Source organism: Mchenga conophoros, linkage group LG22, assembly GCF_057382185.1.
Source record: "Mchenga conophoros isolate Kocher_MC1m ecotype Shallow Benthic linkage group LG22, M_conophoros_male_GT1.1, whole genome shotgun sequence".
NCBI lineage: Eukaryota > Metazoa > Chordata > Actinopteri > Cichliformes > Cichlidae > Mchenga > Mchenga conophoros.
Window position 1 is genome coordinate 6,580,317 of NC_140546.1, and position 25,793 is coordinate 6,606,109.

The following is a 25,793-nucleotide window of genomic DNA, read 5'->3' on the forward strand; positions in this document are numbered from 1 at the left end:
GAGGAAACCAGCGGCTGAACAACAGCAGCACGTTTAAGCTTGATCAGCTGTTGTTAGAATTTATTTAATATTACTTTCTACTCGAGGATCTTTTTCTACGTAGCTGACGCTGGTAACTGTGCAGGGGCGGATCTAGCAAAGTTTAGCCAGGGGGGCCGATAGAGCATGAACAGGGAAAAGGGGCACAAAGACATACTTTTCTTTCTTATTCTCATTTAAAATGTCGAGCTTTTAACAAATAATTATCTGACACCCAAAGTTTTAATTTGATGTAAAATGAATAGAAGTTCATTACTGTATATAGTAACTATTAAGTCTAATATATATACCCTAGTAAGCTATAGTACTTTTTCCTTTGGGAAGGTACCATCTGTGCAGTCTGCAATTTTGTTGAAGAAAGATGTTGAATCTATTTAATATTTCTTGAAAAATAATTGATTTCTGTGCATTTTTTTTCACACTGCATCAAATTAAGGTTGATTACATCGATTAAGCATCATGAGGTGGAGCGTGAGGGGTGGTTCCCTATTTTTTTATTTTTTTATTTTTTTTGCTGGGAGTTGGAACCCTATTAGTTAGGTTGCTTAACATTTATGCTAAGTACTCTTTAAAATACCAGAATAGGGAGGATGGTGTAGGTTTAAGTTTATTAGATTGATCAGTATTGCTGAACTATGAAATATTTTTTTTTGCATACAGGTATAACAGAATAGTTTTAGTGTAGTTGTTGTTTTAAACTTGAGTATGAACTTATACAAAATGCAGCAAAATATTTAAAAAACAGTTTTGTTGATTAAAAAACACTATATCGGTATCGGCAGATAGCCAAATTTATGATATCGGTATCGGACATAAAAAAGTGGTATCGTGCCATCTCTAAAGGAGACTCAGAAAACCATGACGATGATTGTACAGACTGGCCGTGAGGACATGGAGGGTGGGAACACAGACGACACGACACAGACTGTATGAAACACAGAGACTAAATACACATGAGGGATGATCAGGGGTAGTAGCCACACATGGGAGCACAGCTGACACACATGAACCTAATGACGGGACAGGAGAAGTGAAACTGAATACACTGACATTGAATACAGACTTTCAAAGTAAAACAGGAAACATGGAGATTAGACATGACATGAACTAAACATAACCACGCAGACATGACGCATGAACCAGGGAGACTTAGTACAGGGGGAGATAACAACTAAGGAACAAAGGACTAAATAGCAATCTCAAAATAAACTAGATGTGCTAAGCTAGGGCACAAATGAATACAAAAGATACATAAAACTCAAACACTGGGTCGCTCGACCCAGGACCATGACATCTTCCCTTTGTGCTTCAAATCCCTCCCACTCTGAGACAAGGAGCTGAGAGACAGAGGAAAGAGTCAATTATACGGAAGAGAGAAAAGTGAAACCGTCCTCAGAAGGTCTGACTCGCTGGCTCACTGGCGTTCACGTCATCCCTCGCTCTTGCCAGCAGCGAGTCTGCAGGGTGCCCTGGAAGAGCTGAGTTAATGTTCGACTCCTCCTGGTCAGGCTCTCCAGCTGGATGATCCGAGGTCTCCCCTCTCACCGCTGCCTCTGAACACAGAAACACAAATTGCATCTGAAGCAGGAGGTGCAGATTTTTTTTGCTATTCTTTTCTAAATCAAGGCTAGATCACGTGGAGGTATTTGGAAAACCTTTTTGGCCAGCGGGCGACTGTTGTCTTGCAGAAAGTCAAATCAAACATACGCGATACACAATCAATTCACAAGAACACATTATAAAAAACAAGTCCAGTTCTTGCATGATTTCAAGTGAATTCTGCATCAAACAGGGTAAAACGAGTGTTTGCAGCAAATGTGAGCACAAAGCCTCACTTTGTACAAGCCTGCTATTAAAGTTCTCCTCTATGCAAACGACTTTCCTGTTTTCAAGGCACAACTTGGATCTGCTGTACGAATCTTATGGATACACACTAAATGAAACAATAGTGTGCACGACTCCAGATTCTAATATGGTCCCAAAAGGCTCACAAAAACCAACGTAGCAATAGCAATAAAGCAAATGTTGAGGCTTCAAAATACAAAGTCCATAAACCAATGGCTGACATGGGTTTTATCATAAGGGTGATAAATATACAGATTTCAGTCTGTCTTAGAGATTTGATGTTCATTTACCTGCAGATGCACTATACGTGCTATACTATACTATACTATACTATACTATACCATTTGACCTTAGAACTGAAGAAGCTTCTCAGATGAGAGGTGAAACGTTTTCAAGCAACTTAAAGAAGTCCAGACGCTTTTCTTTGCAAGCTCCTTTGAATACTGCTGGGTGGTTTGTAAAGTTTACAATAACTAGTATTATCATTATGCTATATGTTCAAAAATATATAATGTACTGTTCTCTCTATGTGTTAAACTCCCTGAGTGTGAACATAGATAAACAGCCAGCCAAACTACTTTTCAAGAGCCAGGAAGGTGAGCGTCCAGAATTCATCAGCAAGTACCTGTATTCGTCTCCACTGGCACTTCAAAAGTTCTTTTCCAACAAACTCGCCAGCTGGAGGTGGTACACCAGGTTTCTGCGTTACTATCATAGCAGGAGTCAGCAGCAGTGGTGAAGAAGGATCGGAGGAGACTGGGATTAATGGCCTTGCATTGATTATAGCAGACACCTCTGCCATCAAGGTACAGAGCACTTCATGAGTCAGGGAACTGTGTTTACCGTGAGACAACATGGAGTCCAGTATCCTCCTGGTTACACCAATCCTACACACCTCCCATATGCGAGGCATGTGGAGGGTTGAACTCTCATGTACAGCCGTGTTCGTAGAGGTATCTCAGGATCTTGTCTTGACTCTGATCATCTTGTCTTATTCCTAATTCAGAACATGCTCCAACAAAGTTTGTACCACAGTCTGACCTCAGCTGCTTCACACGCCCTCTTAAAGCAAAAAGTCTGCGTAGTGCATTGATGCAGCTACTTGAGTCCATGGACTCAATGACTTCTATATGCAGTTGAGTAAAGTTTGACTTATCTGACAGTTTTGTTTCGCTTAATGCGCCTTATAATTCTGTGCACCTTATGGTCCCAAAAATACGGTAACTTCTACCGTCCTTTAGCATGTCCATTAGTCTAACTTTTTGTGCGACGGTTAGCATCTTCCTCTGCCTTTTCTTTTCTTTTTGAGTGCTACCGCAGGTGCCTTTGACGGTGCAAAAAGGTTTGGCGACATTGTTGTGTTTGTTGGGGAGAAAACTTACATACATACAGTACAGCACTTCAGAGTCACACTGTAGAGATCGAAGAATTATGTAAATTTGACAAGTTGAACACAATCTGTACTGTACAGGAGACACAGCACAAGATTGATTGACAATGGTCTGCAGCCTTATAAGGACGCAAAAAAAAAGAAAGTATGCAAAATTGCACAAAGAAAATCAGTGAAACAGCGAGGCCACAAAAGGTGAAACGCATTATAGAGAGGGACCACTATATAGACGTTTACTTTCAAGGTACACTGTTTTTCTGAAATAAAAAAAGGATTTCAAAATGCCAGATGAGTTCAGGTTTACAGTCTGTATCAGAATGCCAGCTGCGCTCATTTGAATCTCTTACCTTTTTTCTTTTTGTAAACAACAAATCCAACAGCAGCCACAGAAAGAACAACCACTGCAGCAACCACTGCAGTGATGACAGCAGTCATCCTGGCATCGGGCGTCTCTACTAAGTAAAAAACAAAATTTTAAAAAGTACATTCAGTTCAGTTTTATTTACATAGCGCCAAATCACAACAACAGTTGCCTAAAACATTATAATAAAATCACACATCCATCCTATAGGTTTCATCTACACTACATATTTCAATTAAGCAGGACAAATGCACTAAAATTATATTACTAACTATGTAACTCATTAGCGGGAGCTCTAGTTTTCACTTCTAACTGCATTCAGTAACATATGCCTCAGTGAAAAGCCATAAATAAACTGAGGATTTTATTAGACACACGTTAGAGACAGTGTTGAATTTTAAAATGTAGAAGTTCACTATCAGAGTTACATGGTATAAAGTGTAAACTTTATAAAGGGTATTCTTACAAGTTTTAACACCAGTAACACCTCACATACTCTGAATCAAAGAAACAGTCAGAAGCCCTCCTGTAAGCCTACCACTCCCAGGGGAAATAGGTGTTGGCTGCAATGTGTGGCAGTCAGAGGTGGAGGCCTTGGGGATCACTCCCCCAAGTGGATGAGTTTAAATCTATCAGGGTACTGTTCACAAGTGACGGGTGAGGGGAGTGAGAAATTGACAGATGGATTGGGGCGGCATCTGCAGTAATGCGGATGCTGTACCAGTCCATCATGGTGAAGAGAGAACTGAGCACCTATAGTTACAAGCTCTGGGTAGTGACTGAAAGAATGAGATACAAATGCAAGCGACAGAAACTAGGGCCTGGCCCCTCCCTTAGAGATGGGGTGAGGAGGTCAGCCATTCAAGAGGGGCTCAGAGGAGAGCAGCTACTCGTCCACATTAAAAGGAGCCAGCTGAAGTAGTTTGGCAACTGTTCCAGGCATGTCTCACCAGATGGAGGCCCTAGGGCACGACACCCTGGAGAGATTACATCTCTTGGCTAGCCTGGGAATTCCTTGGTGTTCCCCCATATAAGGTGGAGCAGGCGGCTAGGGAGAGGGAGGGAGGTCTGACTTCTCTGCCAGACCTTCTTAGTCTGCTGTCCCCCACAACTTGGCCCCAAATAAGGGGAAGTAAGTGGGTGGATGGACATTGAAGCACCACATTATAGACAATACACAGTTTTAGCAGTCATGGGAAATAAATGAGTTGCTCTTACTTGATTGATCGATTACATATGTTGTTTCTGCCCCTTTGGTCATGGATTTATGTAGTTTGGTGACAAATGTAGAAGTTCTAATATCACATTAAGGGGGTTATGATTTTTTTCTTACTAATATTAACAGTAACAACTTATATGTACAATGAAAGAGAGAGAAAATGATTGTAATATACAATAATTTAAGAAAAAAGAAGAAATTCTTCCCCATTAAGATCTACAAGAGTTATTCCCAACATGAATAGCTATGCCTCCTGGGATCCAATGTAGGATAAACAAATCAAGCATTACATTAACAATATCAGCAAACATAATGTTTCTCTCACCTCCATCATTGCAAAGTATTGTTTTTGCACAGTTTGTTCTGATCACTGTTTTGTCCAGTTTGGTGATGACTTGTTCACTATTGGAGAGCTGAAACACACAGTCATATCTTCTCCAGTCTTCAGGTTTGACTGATGAAACATTCAGATCAACATTCATCTGGAAGGTCTCATCATCGTTGGGGAGGATCTCTCTGTGATCCACACCTTCATGGATCTCTTCTTCATCTTTCATCCAAAACATCATGACTCTTTTAGGATAGAAACCTGTAGCGTAGCAGCTGACCGGAGAGGAGGGAGTCTTCTGGAGAAGAGACACTGAGGGAAGAACTGTAGAGACAGATGGAGGCAATGCAGGCAGGGGGAAGGAAGAAATAGCAATTAGAAAATAAACCAGATGAGGATACAAAGAAAAACAAAGAAAAAGAAATTCAATAGGAGTATATGTACAGTGTATGTGTTACATATAAAACATTATAGTATCAGTGGAAAATAATTGTGACTGATTTTCTGTGTAGGTTTTCAGGCTTCCAAGTTATGATAGTCTATGAAGCTTGGAAAGAAACTTTCTTGTAGACGTTTCAGCTCTCATCCGAGAAACCAAATGGCGGAAATGTCTCTATGCACGCTCAATCATCGAGGTAAAGTAATCACAAAAAGTTTATCTGTTCATCTGGACGTAGTTTTTTCAGTGGGAGAAACATTTTGTCACTCATCCAAGTGACTTTCACATTCTTAGCTGACTGTAGGATTCCCCAAAAAAACTACATTTGCATAATGACTGAAACTAGCACCACTGAATAACAATGGACCGTGAGGTCAGTTTCATGATCATTAATATGCAAATTGTCATGACTGTGGGGCAAATATTGGAGAGTCCCAGGTATCTAAACCCTGTCCCTTAAGACGGTCATTGACCCACTATTGATTATGTGCCTCGTCACATGAGCCAAAGTGTGAAAAAAAAAGTTATGGGTCATTATTACCAGAGGTTTCAGATGAAAAAAGGGGGTGGCTTACAACACCAACTGTCCGTTATCTACAATGTAGTTTGGAGATCCAGTCCCAGGTGCCTCAACCCCTACTCACATCTTGCATCATGTGGCCTCAATAGGTCACATGATAGGTTAAAGAAAGGTGTTTAATGTATAAAAGCAAAAAAAGTGAATGGTGGCTTGGGCTACTCCAACACAAGTCGATAATTTGGTTAGTGATTTTACACTGTTAAGACACTGAAAATCTGCTTCAACACCTTCTGAAAAAAACAAGCAAAAAGAAAACAACACAGTAAGGAAACTACAAAAGCAACCAACATGAGCATCAGTAACAGTAAATAATAAATATTGAATGCTTGTTTTAGCCAATAATGCGTTTCTTGTCCTTACATGACCCACACCTTTTTTCACAACTTGGGTCATGCGATGAGTCACATGACTAATCATGTGGGTTAGGGGTCAACCCCCACTAGCATTTAAATACTAATACCATTTCGTTTTAGAACTAAAGGAGCTCTTTAGATGAGAGGTGAAACGTCTTCAAGAAGCTTAAAGAAGTCCAGTCGCTTTCTTTCCAAGCTCCATAGATAATTGTGACTATAACTAAAGCAAACATCTGAAAATCAAAACAAAATTGAATTTGTAATTTAAAACAGAACAAGCTATTCAAGTCAAAGAGTTACCAGGTTTCTTGCAGTTATACTAAGATGTAACACTGCACTCTTTAAGCTAAATGTAATCCTAAATAAACTGCAATATGGAAACTCTTTTTCAAAAGAATTTTAACTAATTAATGTAAGAAATCATCAATAAATCTTGGAAATGATGAAAAGGTGTGTTTCTCCTGTGGTCTGAAGTGAAAATGTCTGAAGAGGTGATAAACAGTTAACGTTCAGAAGTAGTTGTTGTTGTATTCAATAACATGGTACGGTGAAAAATATTTTAAAAATTGGCAACAAGAACGTCTGGAAGCAAGTGTTGATCACTTGCTCTCTGCTGTGGTTTGTTCTGTTTTCCCTCCTAAAACTTCAAGCTGACCAGGTTTTAGACAGCACTAGTGAGCAAATGTGTCTGCTCTGTGTCCTCTGGCATAACTTGGTAAGAGGGGAGGAGCGGAGCAGCAGGAAAGCTCAAGGTACAATTACATGTACAGTTGAAACCAGACATTTACATCCTTCTGAAAAAAACACATACAGTAAACTTTTTGGTTTTAGATCAATAAATATTAACATGTTTTTTGTGAAATGTCAGAATAAATAGAGAGAAAATTGTTAGGTATTTTTTTATTATTTTCATCAAAGTCAGAAGTATACACACATCCTTAGTATTTTGTAGAATTGTCCTGAAACTGTTTCACTTGGGCCAAATGTCCTTCCAAAGGTTTTATATAATAGTTTGCTGGCATCTTGGCCCACTTCTCTTGACAGAACTGGTGTAACTGGGTCAGGTTTGTAGGCCTCCTTGGTCGCATTTGTCTTTTCAGTGCCGCTCACAAATTTTCTATGGCACTGAGATCAGGGCTTTGTGATGGCCACTCAAGTACCATGACTTTTGTTGTCCTTAAGCCACTTTGTAGCTAATTTGGAGGTATGCTTGGGGTCACTGTCCTTTTCAGAATCAGATTACTTCAATCAATCCCTAAGGAAATTATGTGGGTTACAGGTGCTCCAAGACAGTAACGGTAACAGACTAAACCAGGGGTGGGCAAACTACAGCCCGCGGGCCACCTCCGGCCCGTTGGGCATTTTATTCCGGCCAGCCGAAGATTGGTGTGTCTCGCGGGGTACGCAGTGTGGCATTACTCTAATTAAGTACTTTGTGAATGACCACGGCAAACAGTCATGCTTTGAAGCATCTCTTTATTCGGACACACAGAGCTGCAGCTCTCCTGCTCCCAACTCAACATAACAACACAACCAACAACAACCACAATGCAGGACCCAGTACCATATTTAAGTTGGCGGGGCATGATAGCAAATGCAAATGCCATGCAGCTCCCCTGGCAGACTCCCCTGGCACGGGGACCTCTGTCTCCTCGCTCAGCTCCTCCTTCACCGCCGCCGCTCCCGGCTGGAGCAGCCCCTCGCGCGGCTCCCCCGTCGTCATCACTGCCGCCGCTATAATGCTTTCTTAATGTTTTTGTTTGATATGTATGCATCTGGTGCTGGCCTGGCCCGTTTTGTAAATTTTAAACTTCAGCGTGGCCCCTGAGCCAAAAAGTTTGCCCACCCCTGGACTAAACTATTAAATAATACAATATGTTACAGAGTTTACACATTTGAGAAATGGCACTAATATATACAAACTGCTCAATTAGAAAAATCAAGAATATTACAGAGGTTGTTGTAAATATCAGGAATATTGACAAAGAATATTACAGAGGCAGAACATTGACATTTGACTCTAACCAGTGAACTTTGTCATTTGCTATTTTATTGTAGAGTGTGTATTGCACTGCAATACACTGTACTGCAGTGCTTACAGTGTTTTAGATGGAGGACTTGTACAGGGAGATGGCCATGGGCAGGAATGATTTCCTGTGTCGTTCAGTGGTGCTTTGTAGTAGTCTCAGTCTCTCACTGAACGTGCTCCTGTGACTAGACAGCATGCCATAGAGTGGGTCGGAGGTAATATCCAGCATTCTCCTCATCTTAGACAACATCTGCCTCTCAGACACCATCCTAAGGGAGTCCAGCTCCATCCCCACAACATTACTGGCCTTGCGGGTCAGTTTATTTAGTTTTGGAAGACTCATTTGCGCCCAAGCTTCATCTTCCTGGCTGATGTCTTTAGATGTTGCTTCAATATGTCCAAATAATTTTCTTTTCTCAGGATGCCATCTACTTTGTGAAGTGCATGAGTTCCTTTTGCAGCAAAACAGCTCCACAACATGATGCTACCACCCCTATACTTCACAGTTGGCGTGGTGTTCTGAGGCTTCAAAGCTTCCCCCTTTTTCCTCCAAATATACAGTTTATCATTGGCCAATGGTTTTGTCAGACCACAGGACATGTCTCCCTGTGCATTTGCAAACTGTATTCTGGCTTTTTTATAGTGGTTGTGAAGTAATGCCTTTCTCCTCCAAGAGTAACCTTTCAGCTCATGGTGGTACAGGAATTGTTTTGACACTGTCTTCAGCCTTCATCTCCACAGGGTCTTTTGCTGTTGATTTACACTTTTCGACCAAAAATCTTTCCTCTCTGAGACTCAGAATCTGTCTTCTTCCCAAGCAGTATGATGATTGTGCATTCCCATATTTTTTGCATATTATTGTCTGAATGGATGAACGTGGGTTAACTCAAATGGACTCAAACTATCAGAAGCTTCTTAGGCTCAGTAATGAAGTAATGTAATGAAGCTTATGCGGAAATTCAATAAGGTAGGTACTCATCTATTTGCTTCCTATGTGTTAGTGACAAATCTAATCATTACATAACTTCCACTTTCCCGCGCTGTGAAGCTAATTGTAACATGGTGGGTTTAAACCAATGATCTTTCTCCAGGCCTTTGTCAGGCCAATCAGTCCTCACTCCTCATACTTTAAATCTCACTGCGCATCTTTCAGTCTCCCGTACAGACAGCTTAGTGCAGGGGTCAGCAACCTTTAAGACCCAAAGAGCCATTTGGACCCAGTTTCCACGCAAAAGAAAACACTGGGAGCCGCAAATACTTTTTGACATCTAAAATGAAGATAACACTGTATATACTGTTTTTTTTTTACCTTTATGCTTTGTGTGAACAACTAAGGTGTGTTGTTTATGAAATCCATGAAGTGCTACAGAGAAAATTACATTTTATTTATGTAATTAACACATTTTGAACTCTTAAAGAAATATAACAAAAGGAAAGACACCCAGCTGAACTAAAATGATCCATGTAGCAAACAAAAACTGTTGTGAGCCGTCACCCTTATACCGCCTTTGGGATTTTGGAGCCTTGACCTGACTTTTAAAAAGTAATTGGAAAAAAAGCTCTATGCTGCTAAAAGATGAAAAATAGATATTTGCAAAATTCTGCCTAAATATGTATTTTATCAGGTTAATGCGTGTGGCGGGGCGTGGTGTGCAGCGCACCTGCAGGGGAGTCGGACACACCTGAGCGGCACCCGCAATCACGCCTCGCCGCCTTAACGTCTGTGCTCTCTCTGCTGTTGTGTCAGCTCACAGCAACCATGTGTGGTCAATAAAGAGATGTTGAAAAGCGTGTTCATACAAATATCGTCGGTCTGCCATGGTATGCTTACAATGGGACTTCTGCTCCCGAACCTCTGCGCACAGCGTCTGCAAATCGGGGCTGTATTAAGTCACTTTTATCTTTACGCAGGACTGTAAGCTGTCATCTGTGAGGCGTGAGCGGTGTTTGTTTTTAACATAGTTCACGGTGGAGCTGCTGACATAATGTGGATCCGAAGATCCATAATTGGTCTACCTGGGGTTGAAAGTCTCGATAAATGCACGGCGTTTCGGCGGGTACACCGGCTTCTGCGAGTGTGACACTTATTTTGAGCGATGAAGAAATAATAGAATATAATTTTATTTTTATATTTCAATATCACAATAATCTTCCAATTTAGAACTGCAAGTTAAAAAAGAACTAACATAAATAAAATACACTTCAGCTAAATACTTCTAATTTAATTTCCCAAACCACGCGTAGCTGCACTATAAGGACTAAAGAGCCGCAGGTTGCCGACCCCTGGCTTAGTGCAATCCACCTCCTCCCCATCTCTGTCTCTCCCTCATCACTCAGGCTCCATTCAAGCCTCCATCTTCATCTCTACCACTAGTACCTAGATTGGCTGTTGATAATACCTATTCAGGGTTGCTAGTAGGGTGCGTCACCTAGGGGGCAGCAGGGTGGAAATTGAGATTGAGGTAGTTAGTTGCTGGGTGAATTCCCAACACCATCTGTTTAAATAAGTTTCTATTGTGGTACCTATAGTGGTAATACTCCTAGGACGAGAGACTCTGAACCCTTGAACGAGAGCCGATCCAGAGTTCTGTACAGAGATAACTGGGATTTGAAAACACATCACAATATATTTTAACATTAGGTGTACCTCTTGTTTACGCTAAACTAAAATATTTTGCTGCCTTTAAATGGAATGAGCTACAAAAAATGTGAAACTGATTTCATTACAATCTTTTAAGATGTTATATTATCTACAACTACCTTTGCACATGGTTTTCTTAATTTTTGAAAATGTATAATGTGTTCTTGTATTGTTTTTTGTAAACAAAATGATGAAATACAAAATTAATCCCAAAATGTTTTGTCATACAACTGTATTTCTTGGAAGACCATGCAACACAAAATAAACACTACTGCGTCCATGAAACCACATCAGGTTGTGTGACTCTACCTGTTCTCTGCAGGGAGCTGTTCCCATAGGACAAAAACTTCTTCATCCACTCTGGATAAATGTTAGTGAAGAAGTTTTCCTCGTATTTTGTTCTACCACTGTCAGCATCCCATCTTTGTTTAGTAATAGCAGCTTCTGGTTTCAGTGCGATCCATGTCAGTCTCTTCAGATCATACTCAACAAAGTCTTCTCCGTTATAACCGTACTTTGAAAATCCAGTCACCTCTCCAGTTTTTTCATCCCATTCACAGACGTCTCTGTTCTGTAAAATGTGAAAACCTGAAGAGAGAAACAAAGAAAAGAGAGATAGCAATATATTATTTTAATATTGCACATTGTCACGGGTGCACTGCGTCATGGATATGATGCATGGCAGGTAGGATGTGGACCCAAACGCACTCATGGGATAGTGAGAGGAGAGCACACGTGGGATGCATGGTTGGAAAGTATAAATATTTGGGCAGAGGAAGTAAATGTAACACAAGAAACTAAGAATAACAGTTACCAAAATAAAACAAGATTAGGAAACGAGGGTTAAATCGACATAGATGACTGAAGAACTAGAGAGGGGAACAAGGAAGGAGAAATGCAGACAACGCTGGGACACAAAGGTGAACTAAGCAGAAGCAATGTGTACATCACTAACCAGAACAGAAACTGAAATTAATATAATAAATTCACAAGAAACCACAGAAAAGAGTCCTAAACTTCTAATAAACTAAAGAAACCACGCAACAAAGTAAATACTAACTATAACAAGAATGAATCATGAGATACAAATATTAAACTAAATATACACAAAGCCACAACGGAGGTAAAAAGAATAAGTAATCAAATATGAATATGAAGGTGATGGAATTCTGCAACATGTAAAAGTAGGCTTGGTGTGTCAAGATTAAAAGAAAAAAAAGAGATCGAAACTGACAACTGACAGAAACTGAGGGCGAATTAAGCGAAACAAAACAGTCAGATAAGTCAAACTTTACTCAACTCATTCTTGCTTCCTCTACTTCCGTACCATCGATTTATTCACGTTGAATTCTCTCGCAGCTGCTCTATTCCCATGTTGTTTCAGTATAGTAATGACTAACCTCATATTGAGGATGGATTATCTCACGTAGCACATCATTATATACCAGCTAGTGCAACTTCAGTAACCCTACAAAAGTCACTGCTGTTTAGATTTCTGTCTTCATTTATGTTGGAAGTGATAGCAGAGCTGTATGTTTTAATTTTTTCACCAATCTCTCAGTCAGAACATGCAATATCATGTTTAGGTGGAAACTAGTGAGCAAACTTCCTGCTAACTTTGAACTCTGTTAAATTTAATAAATTCTATTTTCATGGATGCCTGGATGCTAAACTTAATTGTTACACCTGGTAAAGCAGCAACACCGGGCCGGTGTTGTGCCAAAAAGTGATTGTCTGCCAAAAACTGATTTCCGGTATTTGCCAAAAACTGATTGCTTGTATTTAAACTGCTATAAGTAACTCGTTGGGCTATAATATGTGAAACATATGTCAAATGCATCCCTTATGGATGACATAAAGTCATCTTGAGCCACAAACAACATTCGTGTAACAAGGTAGAAGGCGCATTCAGTTTTTGGCAGTGACTTTTGTACAACCTTTATTTATGCAGTTAAAAAAAATCTCATTAACATTAAAAATGTCTTTTGTAAGAGTAAGCTGGCCAAGAGGACAGCAGAAATGGCAGCAAATATTACAATAGTGCTGTAAAAATATTTTAAGTGGCGGTAAAGGACCGGATTGGTTAAAATGTAAGTACAATAACACAGAGTTGTAAAGTTACTTGAAAAACAGATAATTTTTTATTCTATATATAACTTCTTTGTAAACCATGTTCACCGAAGTCTATTTATCAACATACGTAAAGATATTACACATAAAAAATACACAGAAACATTGGAAATCAGTTTTTGGCAGACAATCACTTTTTGGCACAACATCGGCTATACGCTGGGGCAAGAGGGGGCAATGACCCCTTAAACAAATGTCCTGCCCCTTTAAATCAAACTTTTAAAAGTTGAGAAAGCAAATAATAGATTACCCACAAACTGAATATGAACAAGATTTATTATAGTAGCTGAAAAATCCACTGGAAAAGGCACAAATGAGATGATAGGTTTCACGTCTCATTCGCTCTATGCCTCCGTGCTCTGTTTTTGCGCAGGCTCACACAGCACTCAGCAGAGAACTGCCACTCTCCCCAGCTAAACATCCATGCGACGCATCTTGCCACTGCCTTCATGTTAGACTCAAGTTTATAAAGAACTCATGTCAAAGTATTGTGGTTAAGTTAAATCCAATTTATTACCATCCAGCTGCGAAGAACGTACTTTCTCCCATTTAGCTACGGCAGGCACTGAGGTGCGTTTACCGTCCCTCTGTTAATTTGATTTTCCATGAAACCACAATAAACAGGTGTTTATGTTGTTGTTTTTTTTACTATACCAACCCATTTTGTAAGTATTGGCTATATTGAGAGGTCTTATTTTATTCTTACTTCATTTTGCAAATTTACTTGAATTAGGCCATCCAATTAAGGTAAATGTTCTGTTTTAATTGTTAGAATCTGATGAGCAATGTTTCATTTAATTTGTTGTTTTTTTTGTTTTTTTGCTTTTCTGTTTTCCCGAGGGATTGTCCCCTTAACGCGGTCAGGGGGTTTACGTGCCTTAGTGACCATAAAGGCTAGACCAGCAGAAGCCTAGCCTTCAGGTGGGACACTCAAATTGGTCAAGTCTTAGGGTAGAGGCCTGACAAAGTGCAATCCAATTACATGACAAAAACAGTTGTCCAGAGTAAGGCAGCCACAATTACGTCGACTATCAAAATCGTCAACAACTAATTCAGGGGTGATTCTAGGATCAGAGCTTTGGGGGTGCTGAGCACCCAGAGAGCTGCCCAGCCAGGCAAGGTAAACTTTATGATGAGACTTCTTCCTTGTCTCTGTCAGTCCCTGCATTCTTAAATGTCTCCAGTTGTCCAGAGTTCTCTCTGACTGTCTCCTTGGTGCATTTAAACCCCTGTTCCTCCCTGTCCTCTTTGTCTGTTGTCTTCATCTCCATTATCAGTCATCATAATTTTACCATCGTTGTTCAAGTCCGCAAATTTCTTTATTAAATCATAAGATTCTTAAATGCATCAAGTCTCTCTGTGCCTGGGTCCTCGTCATAAAACATGGCATCACTGTTTTGTACATTTTAACACAATTTAATTCCCACATTTATGAAAGAAAAGCAAAACACTTTTTTTAAAGTCTGTAACAAAACCATCAAATCTGATAAAGGTTATTTAAATGATGAAAGGAAGAATGGATTGGAATAAAAAAAATACATATCGTAACCTGACAATCATACACAAATATATTGTATTCAATTAGATGAAAAAAAAATTACATTAACATGAAAAAAAATACTATTAAGATCTCTAATAAAAAGTCGTCTCGCAGTGTACTTTCAACCAAAAGGCAAATAACCAAACCACATGTACATCTAATAAAAGATATAAATATTGAAACACTGATCCAACATTATCCTATTCCTTGACGGATCATTTGATCTTAAACTTTTACCTTAACGTGGCTCCTTTTTTTGAAAAAACTTCCTTGTATCCATTATGAACCTGGCTGTCTCTCTGTGCACACACACACACACACACACACACACACACACACACACACACACACACACACACACACACACACACAACAGGAGTTATAAGGTTAATAGGCATCCAGTCAGTTATCTAGTTAGTACCTTGGCACATGCACATATGACAAAATAAGCAGCTTTCAAACAGGACAGTGGTAACAACAGCAGGCTACGGACAATTTTAAATTTTAGATTATAAATAGACTGTATAAATTTCAATGGGAGCAACAGGACGGTCAAATGTCGCTGATTTTACTACAGAGTAGGACAGATTGTAGGGAAGCAAACATCGTTGGAAAACACATTGTCAACACTGCAGGTTACCTGGTGTAATGTTTTTCAGCTAAAAAAGAAACATGGTCTGACTCCTACCAAACTATATAAAGAGTAACTGAAGGTTAAATGCAGCTAAAATGTCCTGTTTTAAGCCAGACACTTACACCTCTGCTCCACTGCGTCTCAGCTACTGGCAGAAAGGGCGCTAGAACCAGAGCAGGGGAGAGGTGAGCTGGAACAAACCTTTTTTTTTTTCTTTTCTTTTGGGGGGGGATATCTATACTTTTGTTGTTAAAACATTATGTCTCAACCAAGTACTGTATGGTTTTTATATTTTTAGTAGTGTGTGACACAAACAGCAAATATTGCCAAAAAAAAGTAAGAAATCTTTGGGGGTGCTTTGATTCACTTTGGGGGTGCTTCAGCACTTCCAAAAATGGGCTAAAAACGCCCCTGGACTAATTTAATAGTCTGCGCATCGTTTTCAGACCTCCATGGTTTTGGCTACTCAGGTTAAACAATATATAAGTCACTTAGATAACTTAAAAACGTTATTGTTTGGCTTTTTTCAGTGTTTTATTTGTTTCCGAGTAAATCGGTTTGGCTGAGATTAAAGTTATAGTTTTCACACAAATGAATAAATGTCAAACAGAGGGTTAGTCAAACTGATTAAACAGAAGTGTGAGATGGTCAAGAATTGACTCCAGTGTCCTGTTTATTATATTTTAGATAGCAAGGAGCAGATGGCTGTGTTTACTAAATTCCATCGAGACAATCTGCTAATTTTATTACAGGTATATTTAATAAACTATCATTTTGTCTTCATTTTTAGTCAGCACATAACTTAAACACTTAAAGCTGTAAGCTAATGATAGTTATATAAGAGCAGATGCATGCTGGTGCAATAAGATGTAAGTTTTACGTCCAATGGATGTATGATATATATATATATATATATATATATATATATATATATATATATATATATATATATATATATATATATATATATATATATATATATATATATATATATATATATATATAAGCTTTTAAAGGAAAAATCTATATCACTGTCACTGTCTAATTATTTTTTATGCAAAACTTGAACTATTGCTTCATCATCCTTTTTAAAGAACGCTCACACTAACAAGGTTTATGATTCAGTTGGTGAAAACAAAAATAAGACTTCAAAAATCTTTAACTGATAATTAACAAAATAATTTTATATCAATTGTTTTCTTTTTGCTTATCAATTGACATAATTGTTCTAAAAATATATATTACTGCACCTTCACTCTGGAACTGCTCCTTCAGACTAGAAATACGCTTTCCAAAGTTTTTCCGATCCTGAAAGCACTGCTGAGTCAATATCTCCAACAGCTCAGTTTCGTTTTCAAGCATCTTCTTCACCCAGTCCTGTCTTGGTTCTACTGTCTTGTTGAAGCTGTCACAGGAACCCAGCTGAATGTCATCAAGCATCAAAGCACCCATATACTCTGGGATGTTTGGGACTCCAGAGGATGCAGTGACCAGATACTGCAGTGAGTGTTTCACTGTGGAATAAACAATTTTTGTAGTGTTAAATAAAAGTAAATAAAACATTCAGAGAAAATGTCAGAAACATGATTGGTTCAGTATGATTTTTTTGTTTGTTTGTTTCACACAAGGTACACCAGTAATTCATTTCCCATACACAACCTTCCTTTCAATTAAAGTAACACTGTTTCCATGCATGAAAAGGGGAAGGAAGAAGAATAAATTCTTATTGACACCTCCCCCCTATCTGTGACAATACAAGTAACCGAAATTACACTCTGACAATATTCTGCACATAACAAAACAAACTAAACAGAACAATATACTCAACAATGAGCAATACCACCAAATATCAAGCTGAAAGGATAATTTATTCTACAATTAAATTCTGTTATTTCTTTATACTGGTTTATCATTTTATTCTTATAGCAGATTTTAAATTGAGAAACATTTGTACAACACTTAAGATGATCATTGAGAGAATTCCAGTTTCTTATGCCTATGACTGTTGGACACATTTGCCTTTGTGTGGTTCGAGCAAACCGATGCTTAAAATAAAATTTCCTTCTGCCATCCCCATTTTCTGAACACAATACAAATAAACTTTGTAACTTAAGAGGTAGTGTTTTATTTTTTGCCCTAAACATAATAATTCATTTCTGTAATTTCACTATATCTTCTAGTTTTAATAATTTCGATTTTATAAACAAACTATTAGTGTGTTCTCTATATTTAACATTATGCATAATTAAGCGCTCTCTTCTGTAATAAATATAATGGTTTCATATTAGTCACATATGTACTCCCCCATACTTCAACACAATAACTCAGATAGGGTAGAAACAATGAAAAATATTATATTCTCATTGTCTTGGAATCTAATATATATCTTACATTACCCAGGATATAAATACTTTACCCAGGATATAAATACTGATTCAGTTAGCATTATTGGCGCTGGAGTCAAAGGAAATTAGTCTATGTGACAAGAGAAAAGCAAAACAACGACAAAATTAACCCCATTCTTTTTACTCTGACGAAGATGTTTGACCAAATCTGGTCATCTGGTTTGCATCTGTTTTGCATGCGTTTGTAACATCGACATTAAATTATTAAACCAACATCTATAAAAATGTGTGTAATGTGCGTATTGATCCAAAAACCTTCTAAACACTTGTTCAACGGGGCAAATATGTTATGGCACGAAATATACCACGTTATACAGTAAAGACTTTGCTACCGTCGACGATAATCAAACACAGCTGTAGTTTCCGTTATCACACAGTGAGTAATAAAAAAGGTATTCGTTTTGGTGAGGTTTTTATCAGCAGTTATTTTCGTGAAAATCAGGCTAAAAAGAGCTTTAAAGTAAAGCGAAAGTTGACGCCCTGCTCTGGGTCAGATGAGTTCAAAATATTTTCTTTTTACCTGCAGATGACGTGGAATAAAAAAAGAAGCAACATGAATAAAAACATATTGTCTTCATCGTGATCCTGTAATTACTGCTAGAATAATTTTGCTGTTAATTTTCGCTGAGCGGTTCCATTCTAGAAACCCGTTAGGTTTTATGTACCGTACGTGTAAAAACAGCGTCTTCCTGTTCCTTTCTTTCACAGTAAAAGTCCTCGAAATCAAGACTAGCGTCCAGTGTTAAAAAAGACAGATGTTTTCCTTTTTTTAAAAAAAAAAACAAAAAAACAAAACAAAACGGTAACGTTTATAACATTCTCACGTGCTTAATTCTGACCAATCGTAGCAGTCCATTTCACTCTCGTTGATCAGCACAATTTTAACCCTTTCACGCATAGTGGTCACTACAGTGGACAGCTATTCATAGGCTGTTTTCTTGTATTTGTATCAGTGTTGATGGTATACTTGCACATAAACACAACACAGTGAATATTATTCATTCGTTTGTCAAAATCATAACTCAAAACATATGTTGTCCATTTAAGTGGACATGTAAAAACATGAAAAGTACATGTTTAAAAAAAAATCAAGTTCAAAAATCTTTTTTTTCATGCCTAATGATGAATAAAAATACTTATGAAAAAAACTGATTAAGGTTGTCATAATTCATGCATGAAAGGGTTAAATCACTCTCTGCTGAGCAACCTCTGAACCATGGTCAAACTTTGTATACACTGTCAGTGGGATTTTTTTTAATGAACTTTATTGAACAAACAATGAGTACAAAACATACAAACAGATGAAGTATACAAAAAAAAAAGGACATGAACACACAAAACCAGGGGTAAAGAAATAATTATATGAATACATGCAAAAATTCACATATTTGTATTGTTTTGAGGGCCTTTTTGTTGGTGGAGTCTGATATTGATTTTATGTACAATTCCACATCCTTTAGAAAATGACAGCAATATGAGGTTTCATCAGAAAACTTACATTTATGGATAAAAAATTTAGCTAAAAGTATTAACAAATCTATTAAAAAAACATTTATCGCTCTTCTTGGGGAACTTAAAGAAACAGAATAAAACATTTTCCCATCGTAAACTCCCTTAAAATATGGACAAAAACAAACCTGCTAAATTCCTTCCAGAATCTCTGTCTAGAAGAACAGTACCAAAAAAAGATGTGTCACAGTTTCTGGATGATCCCCACTGAAAGTGCAATTATTATTTATGTCTCTTTTAAATTTTACAATGTGGTGACTGGCTGGGTAACATTTATGTAGAGTTTGAAATTAAACTTCCTTCACCTTATTTACAGTTAGATATTTATGGGGGATCATCCAGACTGTCTTCCAGTTGATATCCGGAACATATCGATTTCAGTACAATATTATATACGGGAGAGAAACGATATCTTCTTGGAATAAACTACATATTCTCTTATTGTTCCTGGGAAAAGCAGATTTTTCCCACTGCTGACTCAGCTGGATCGGGGAGAGCGACTGAGGTAGATATTGAGCTGTCAGTGTTTTTATATAACATTAAAGTATCTGAGGAAATGACACCAAGCACCACTGAGAAATCCACTGACTGGAATATGATATAGTGCAAGGAATTTGTTGTATGTAAGTAATTGTCCCTCTTTATTAACAAGCTGAGCCACCAATAGGATCCCATTTTGGACCCAAGTTTCTCCTCCCGGTGGGACAACAATAATTAGACAACAACGCAAACAGAATTTGTAAATGTGAATAATTAATAACACCTTCAGAAAGACACAAGAATGTTCATTAAACTGCCTAGACTAGCATAACAATGCTGGCCACCACACAGAAGGAAATGTCCAGTGCACCGTAAGGCTCAGAATCACTAGCTAAATTGGCTGCTGTGTTGATTAAGCTGGAAGAGCAAAGAGTGATTGTGATTAACTTCACAAGGTGTCACTGATAGGCTTCCCAACAATAGTACTTGTTATTTCTTTATACAATACTGACTAATTGAACTAATTGAAATACATCCATCCATTCTTTTCCACTTATCCTTGTAACAACCACCCCTGTCTTGTTGTTTTCATGCTAATCTCTTCTTTATCTTTCCTGCTTGTTTGGTGTCACGGGTCATAAGTTTGACACCCCTGGTATAAACTGTGAACCTGAAATTTAAACTGGATTCGTTTTAAGAATACTAATAACATTGATATCTTGCATTTTTGGAATAAAAAAACAGTTATAACTTTATATATACAAGCACTGAATTTGTTTCTTCTTGTCTATTAGAATCTCCATTAGTTATTCAGTAGTAACAGCTGCAATTCTTGGATTCCAAACAAAAACTTTGGTGAGAATGTTCTTCTTGAAATCAGAGACCTGAAACACACACTCGTATCTGCTCCAGTCTTCTGGTCTAACTGATAAAACATTCAGATCAACACTCATCTGGAAGGTCCCATCATTGTTGGGGAGGATCTCTCTGTGGGGCACAACTTCATCGGTCTCCTTTCCATCTTTCCTCCAGAACATCACGGCTGGGTAGAAACCTGTAGCGTGGCAGCTGACTGGAGAGGAGAAAGTCCTCTGGAGGAGAGACACTGAAGGAGGAACTGGAGAGTGGGAGGGTGGGAAAGTGAGAGAGTGAGAATGGATGAAAGAAATAATAATGAGAAAGGAAAAACAGGTAAAGAAAGAAGATGAGAATAAACAAGAAATTCAATAAAGAGAAAAAGAAACACTGACAGTGAAACAAGTGTTAGATGAAAAACATGGCTGCAGCAGTAGAAAATAACTGACATGAACTGTGAAGATGTGAAAATCAAAACTAAATCTGTAATTCAAAACAGAGTGAGTGTCACCAGCTTATTAGCAGCTGGATACGGATGTATCATGGCACAATCTAAACTAAATGCAACTTTAGAAACACAGATATATTATCAGTAACTACTGCACGAATGGAAATGTTGAACTCATGAATGCACTAAATGAAAACACATGGGTTCAGTTCATGTAAAATCATTCTTTTAATCACAAACATTAATATAAAATCATGTAAATCCATCCATCCACCAGCAGCTGAAGCTAAAAGAAAAGTTGGAGAATACACTGTTTGGAAAACGCTGAAGAACTCTTTCAGTTCCTCTCCTTATGGGCACAACTGCAGATTATCTACCTCAGTCTCACTTCTCTGTCACACCAACCCTCTGCTTGTCCTTCACTACAGCCATGAGGCTCCTCTTCTCCTTCGGCCTGGCACCTTCACATTTAACATCCTTCATCTTAAAATATCCTCTATCCGTCCGGTGCACACGTCCAAACCATTTCAGCTTCGCCTCTTTAGCTTCATCTCCAAACTGCCCTGCCTGAACTGAGCTACCCCTCTGAGGGATTCATTTTTAATTTTGTCCATTCTGAACATCTTAACATCTTCAGCTCTGCCTCCTGTCTTTTCGTTAATGCCACTGTCTCCAAACCATACCTCATAGCATGTCTCACTGCCAGTTTGTAAACCTTCTCTTTCAGTCTTGCTGAATGCTCCTGACACTCGTCTCCACCCACTCCACTCTACCTCTTTCTACCTGCCTCCCACTCATTCACACGTGTATATTCTGTCGTGCTTTAACAGACTTTCATTCCTCTTTTCTTCAGAGCACACCTCCACCTCTCCAGGCTCTCTTCCACTTGCTCTCACTACAGATCACAACATTATTTGCAAATATCACAACCTACAGAGACTCCTGCCTGGTTCCATCTGTCATATGATCTATTGTGCACTCTATCTGGATCCACAAAGACACAACTCGTTCTGAGCTTCTTCTTCTTCTTCTGGCTTTACTTTTCCTCCCTGGTTTCACATGTGTCCAATCAGCTCTGTGTGTGCATGCAGCCGTGTCTCTTCCTCTGACAGTTGTCAGTTTGTCTGTTTTGACATGATTTGACCCAGTAGTCGACTCCATAGTCTTTGTTCTTTTCTAGATTCTTTTTTTGGCAGCAGTTTGTTCTGATCAGCTTTCATCAGAGCTCCTGTTTTCTCAATTCAAGTCTGCATTTGAGTTTGTTTTTTTGTTTCTTTTGTTGAAGCTTGACATTTTGCTGCCCATGCAAATAACTGATTATCAGTTATGAATATCTAACTTTTTCAGAGAGGCCCCTTACCTACAAATAAAGGATAAAAACTACCCAATGGATTGATATCCATAGACTTAGTGTAGAACTATAAAGAATATATGTTATAATGTTAAAACTGGATAAAACCACGAATGTCCATAATGCTGTGTGTGCTGGTCACCTGGTCTTGATTATTAGAACACTATAAGTAACAGTGCACCACAAATTTCTGTTTCCTTATTTGTGTCTTGTGTCAAACTTACTGATAGAAATGTGAAACTATAAATTGTCCATAAAATGTAGCAGTACAGCAGTGTTTGCACACAGCTTCTTTCATTCACCTTCAAAATCATTAAATACAAAATTAGCCTCAAAGATTTGTCCTTTAAAAGATAACTGTGTTGTTAGAAAGATAACTCAAAATAAAATAAACACCACTGCATTCATGAGGTCATGTGATTCTACCTGTTCTCTGCAGGGAGCTGTTCCCACAGTCCAAAAACATCTTCAGCCGCTCTGGACAGATGTCAGTGAGGAAAACTTCATTTAGCTTTGTTTTATTACTGTCAGCATCCCAGCTCTGTTTGGTAGCGTCAGCCTTCGGTGAAGCCCATGACAGTGTCTTCAGATCCGGTTCAATAAAGCCATACTTCAAGAAGCCAGACTTCTCTCCAGTGCTTTCCTCATATTCACAGCCACTTCTAATCTGTAAGATGCAAAAACGTGGAACGAGAGAGAGAGAATGAACTATGATACATATATTAATCTAAAAGACTAAAATTTTGAATAATTCTGTAAATGCATTGTTTTGTCATGGTTTTTAAGAGATGTTGATATTAGTAAAGTCTGATCATTCCTGATCTCATCTGAGAAGCACAACATTAGAACTTTAAATCTTTCACGATTAGCAAAATAGTTTTCCTTAGGTGTATCTCATGGTTTATAATAATCAGACAGAAGGTATATAAGAAGAAATAACCACATACCGTAACCTTCACTATGGTTGAACTGCTGTTTCAAACTAATAATTTGCGCTCTGTAGGCGCTTGGCTGAATGTTAAAGCACTCACGTTTGTACCACTCCAAGTAAACTGCCTCGACGCCATCAACCACAGCAACACCCACAAACTGTGTGACGTTTGGGACTCCAGCAGATCCAGTGAAGTGATTTATCGGCGAGTGTTTCACTGTGAAACAATCATTTTAATATGTTATAAGATTAGATAAATAAAATATCCAAAAAGTATGAAAAATATAACTCCTGTAGTTATTTTTTTAGTTATTTCAAGTGTGAGCAAAGACCAACTGTGAGACAAGCTTAGCAATAAAAACTACGTTTAAATCTATAAGAAGAGGATTCGGTTATTATTCCTGAACGTGGGTGAGGAAGTTCAGTTAACAAAGGTCAGACTAACACAACGTTAAAGCAAACGCGCTGCAGATGTGAAAAGCTGTTAGAGCTAAAAGATTCAAAAGGTTTTATTACCTGCAGATGAAACAAAAAAATAATAATAAAAGAAGCCGCGAGAATAAAGTCATCCTGTCCTCATCTTGTAGTTACTGTTAGAATAACTGTTGATCTTGTTTACTCTCGATGTACCGTTACCGGAAACCCGTTAGGTTCAGTACGTGAATAAAGTTAAAAAAAAAAAAAAAAAAGGTTCAGTGTGTGTGGGATAAGGGCGTCTTCCTGTTCCTTTCACAGGAAAAGTCCTAATTATATAGACACATATACATTTATAAGTGTAGGTTGTTTTCTCTCTTTTATCCTGTCCCTGACATACATGCTAAGTGACGAGCGTGTATAAAATTGTTTCAAAAAACATAGTATCAGTTCAGCACTTTTTTCTTCATAAAGAAATAATGTCATTGTTTTGGTTAAAAAAAAATTTAATTTAATATGAAAATATAATAGGCAAAAATTGAAAAGCAGGTTTTATTCCCCATGAAATAAAAAAAAGATGATTCATCGACAATAATGTTTCACAATAATAATAATGATAATAATGTGTTGGGCTGAGAATTACACTAAAGACTGAAAACTGGACTCAAAGTGAAACGTTTGGTTATCTGTTGGCAGGTAATCCACAAAGGTAAAAACATAAAGTCCAGAAACGAATTATTGAATCATGGGGTTTTCTTTCCCCCTGGCTCCTTTCCTCAGTTAAACTACTGGAACAATGCACAACAGCAAACGTATGACATTTTCTTCTTCGTGCCACATCCTCTCTGCTACTCAAAGCAGGACTTACCAGTCTTCCTCATCCCCATTTATTTAGGAATTAACTTTCTGATTTTACACCCTGAATTATTTTCCTGTGAAAGATTTATGTTACAATACTGCCACAAACTCCACACTAATAATTATCTTGCTTGTTAAATTTCTCAAGTCTGTTATGTCACAAATCCACGCTCCTGTGGAACTCTCTCAGGTCTCAACCACCTGACCTTTGAAATCGCTGTTGCCATTTCCCCTTAACACATACGTGCACTGATGCCTCTACAACACAGAGCGCTCCTTTTATTTACACCTATTTCCTCAGGTCAGTTGAGCTCTACTTTTCTGCATGGATTATCTATTATATTTCACTTTCCAGCCAAAACGTCCAGTTCAGATCCAGTGTCTATTACCCTGAAAGTGATGATATCTTTAACAAACCTCCATGACTCCTGGAGGATCTGTTTCCTCATTCTAACTGAAAATGAGTTGTTTCAAAAAAGGACCATTGCCAATCAAGCTTCTAGCATTCCACCATTGGTTATATCCTTATTCCCACTCACCCAGACTTTGTCACTTTCCGATAGAGTCCTTTTTATTTATTTATTTTGTCAGATACATATAGAAACAATCAAGCCACTCATTTTCTTAACCTTTTATGAGAGGAGGTACACTGGTTTGATAAGCACTCTCATGACTATCTGCACTCTCATGACTATGTCTTTTGGGAAGGTGATCTTTTGTACAGTTTGCAAATGTTACTAAAAATATTCTTGGTTGAGAGAAAAAGTTCCAGACGTAACATAGATGTGGTTTTAACACATGAGATAAGAAACAACTCATCAAGACAGTTGACAAAGTAGCAAACTTTATGCACCAAATCAAGTGTTAAATCTTTTTACATGTTTTTTTAAAACAGAAACCTGTCGAATTTCTCTCTCCCACAGTCTCTTTTTTTTAGGAAATACAAATTCATTTACAAAAAGAAAATAAAAAAAGAAATCAACAAGTAAATGCAAAAATGTGTACTTTTTTTTT

General features: G+C 38.1%; 2 protein-coding genes across 3 annotated transcripts; both read right to left on the reverse strand.

Annotated features, from left to right (window-relative positions):
* Window positions 1-633: 633 nt before the first annotated feature.
* On the reverse strand, window positions 634-18,819 carry LOC146548660 (major histocompatibility complex class I-related protein 1-like). 2 transcript variants are annotated; one of them, XM_085263047.1, is made up of 6 exons: window positions 18,454-18,819; window positions 16,779-17,042; window positions 11,534-11,812; window positions 5,180-5,506; window positions 3,622-3,726; window positions 634-1,592 (listed from the first exon to the last, which is right to left on the reverse strand). In XM_085263047.1, exons 1-6 carry the CDS (start codon window positions 18,509-18,511, stop codon window positions 1,432-1,434), a joined length of 1,194 nt encoding a protein of 397 aa, XP_085119173.1. In that variant the 5' UTR covers window positions 18,512-18,819; the 3' UTR covers window positions 634-1,431. The 2 variants fall into 2 exon arrangements, with proteins under 2 accessions (XP_085119173.1, XP_085119172.1); XM_085263046.1 differs by having other exon boundaries at window positions 3,622-3,729.
* A 259-nt stretch (window positions 18,820-19,078) lies between these two features.
* Window positions 19,079-24,848, reverse strand: LOC146548661 (hereditary hemochromatosis protein homolog). The gene is made up of 4 exons (XM_085263103.1): window positions 24,024-24,848; window positions 23,608-23,724; window positions 23,003-23,243; window positions 19,079-21,039 (listed from the first exon to the last, which is right to left on the reverse strand). The coding sequence occupies exons 2-4, from the start codon at window positions 23,641-23,643 to the stop codon at window positions 20,729-20,731; spliced, it is 588 nt and encodes a 195-aa protein (XP_085119229.1). The 5' UTR covers window positions 23,644-23,724; window positions 24,024-24,848; the 3' UTR covers window positions 19,079-20,728.
* Window positions 24,849-25,793: the final 945 nt, after the last annotated feature.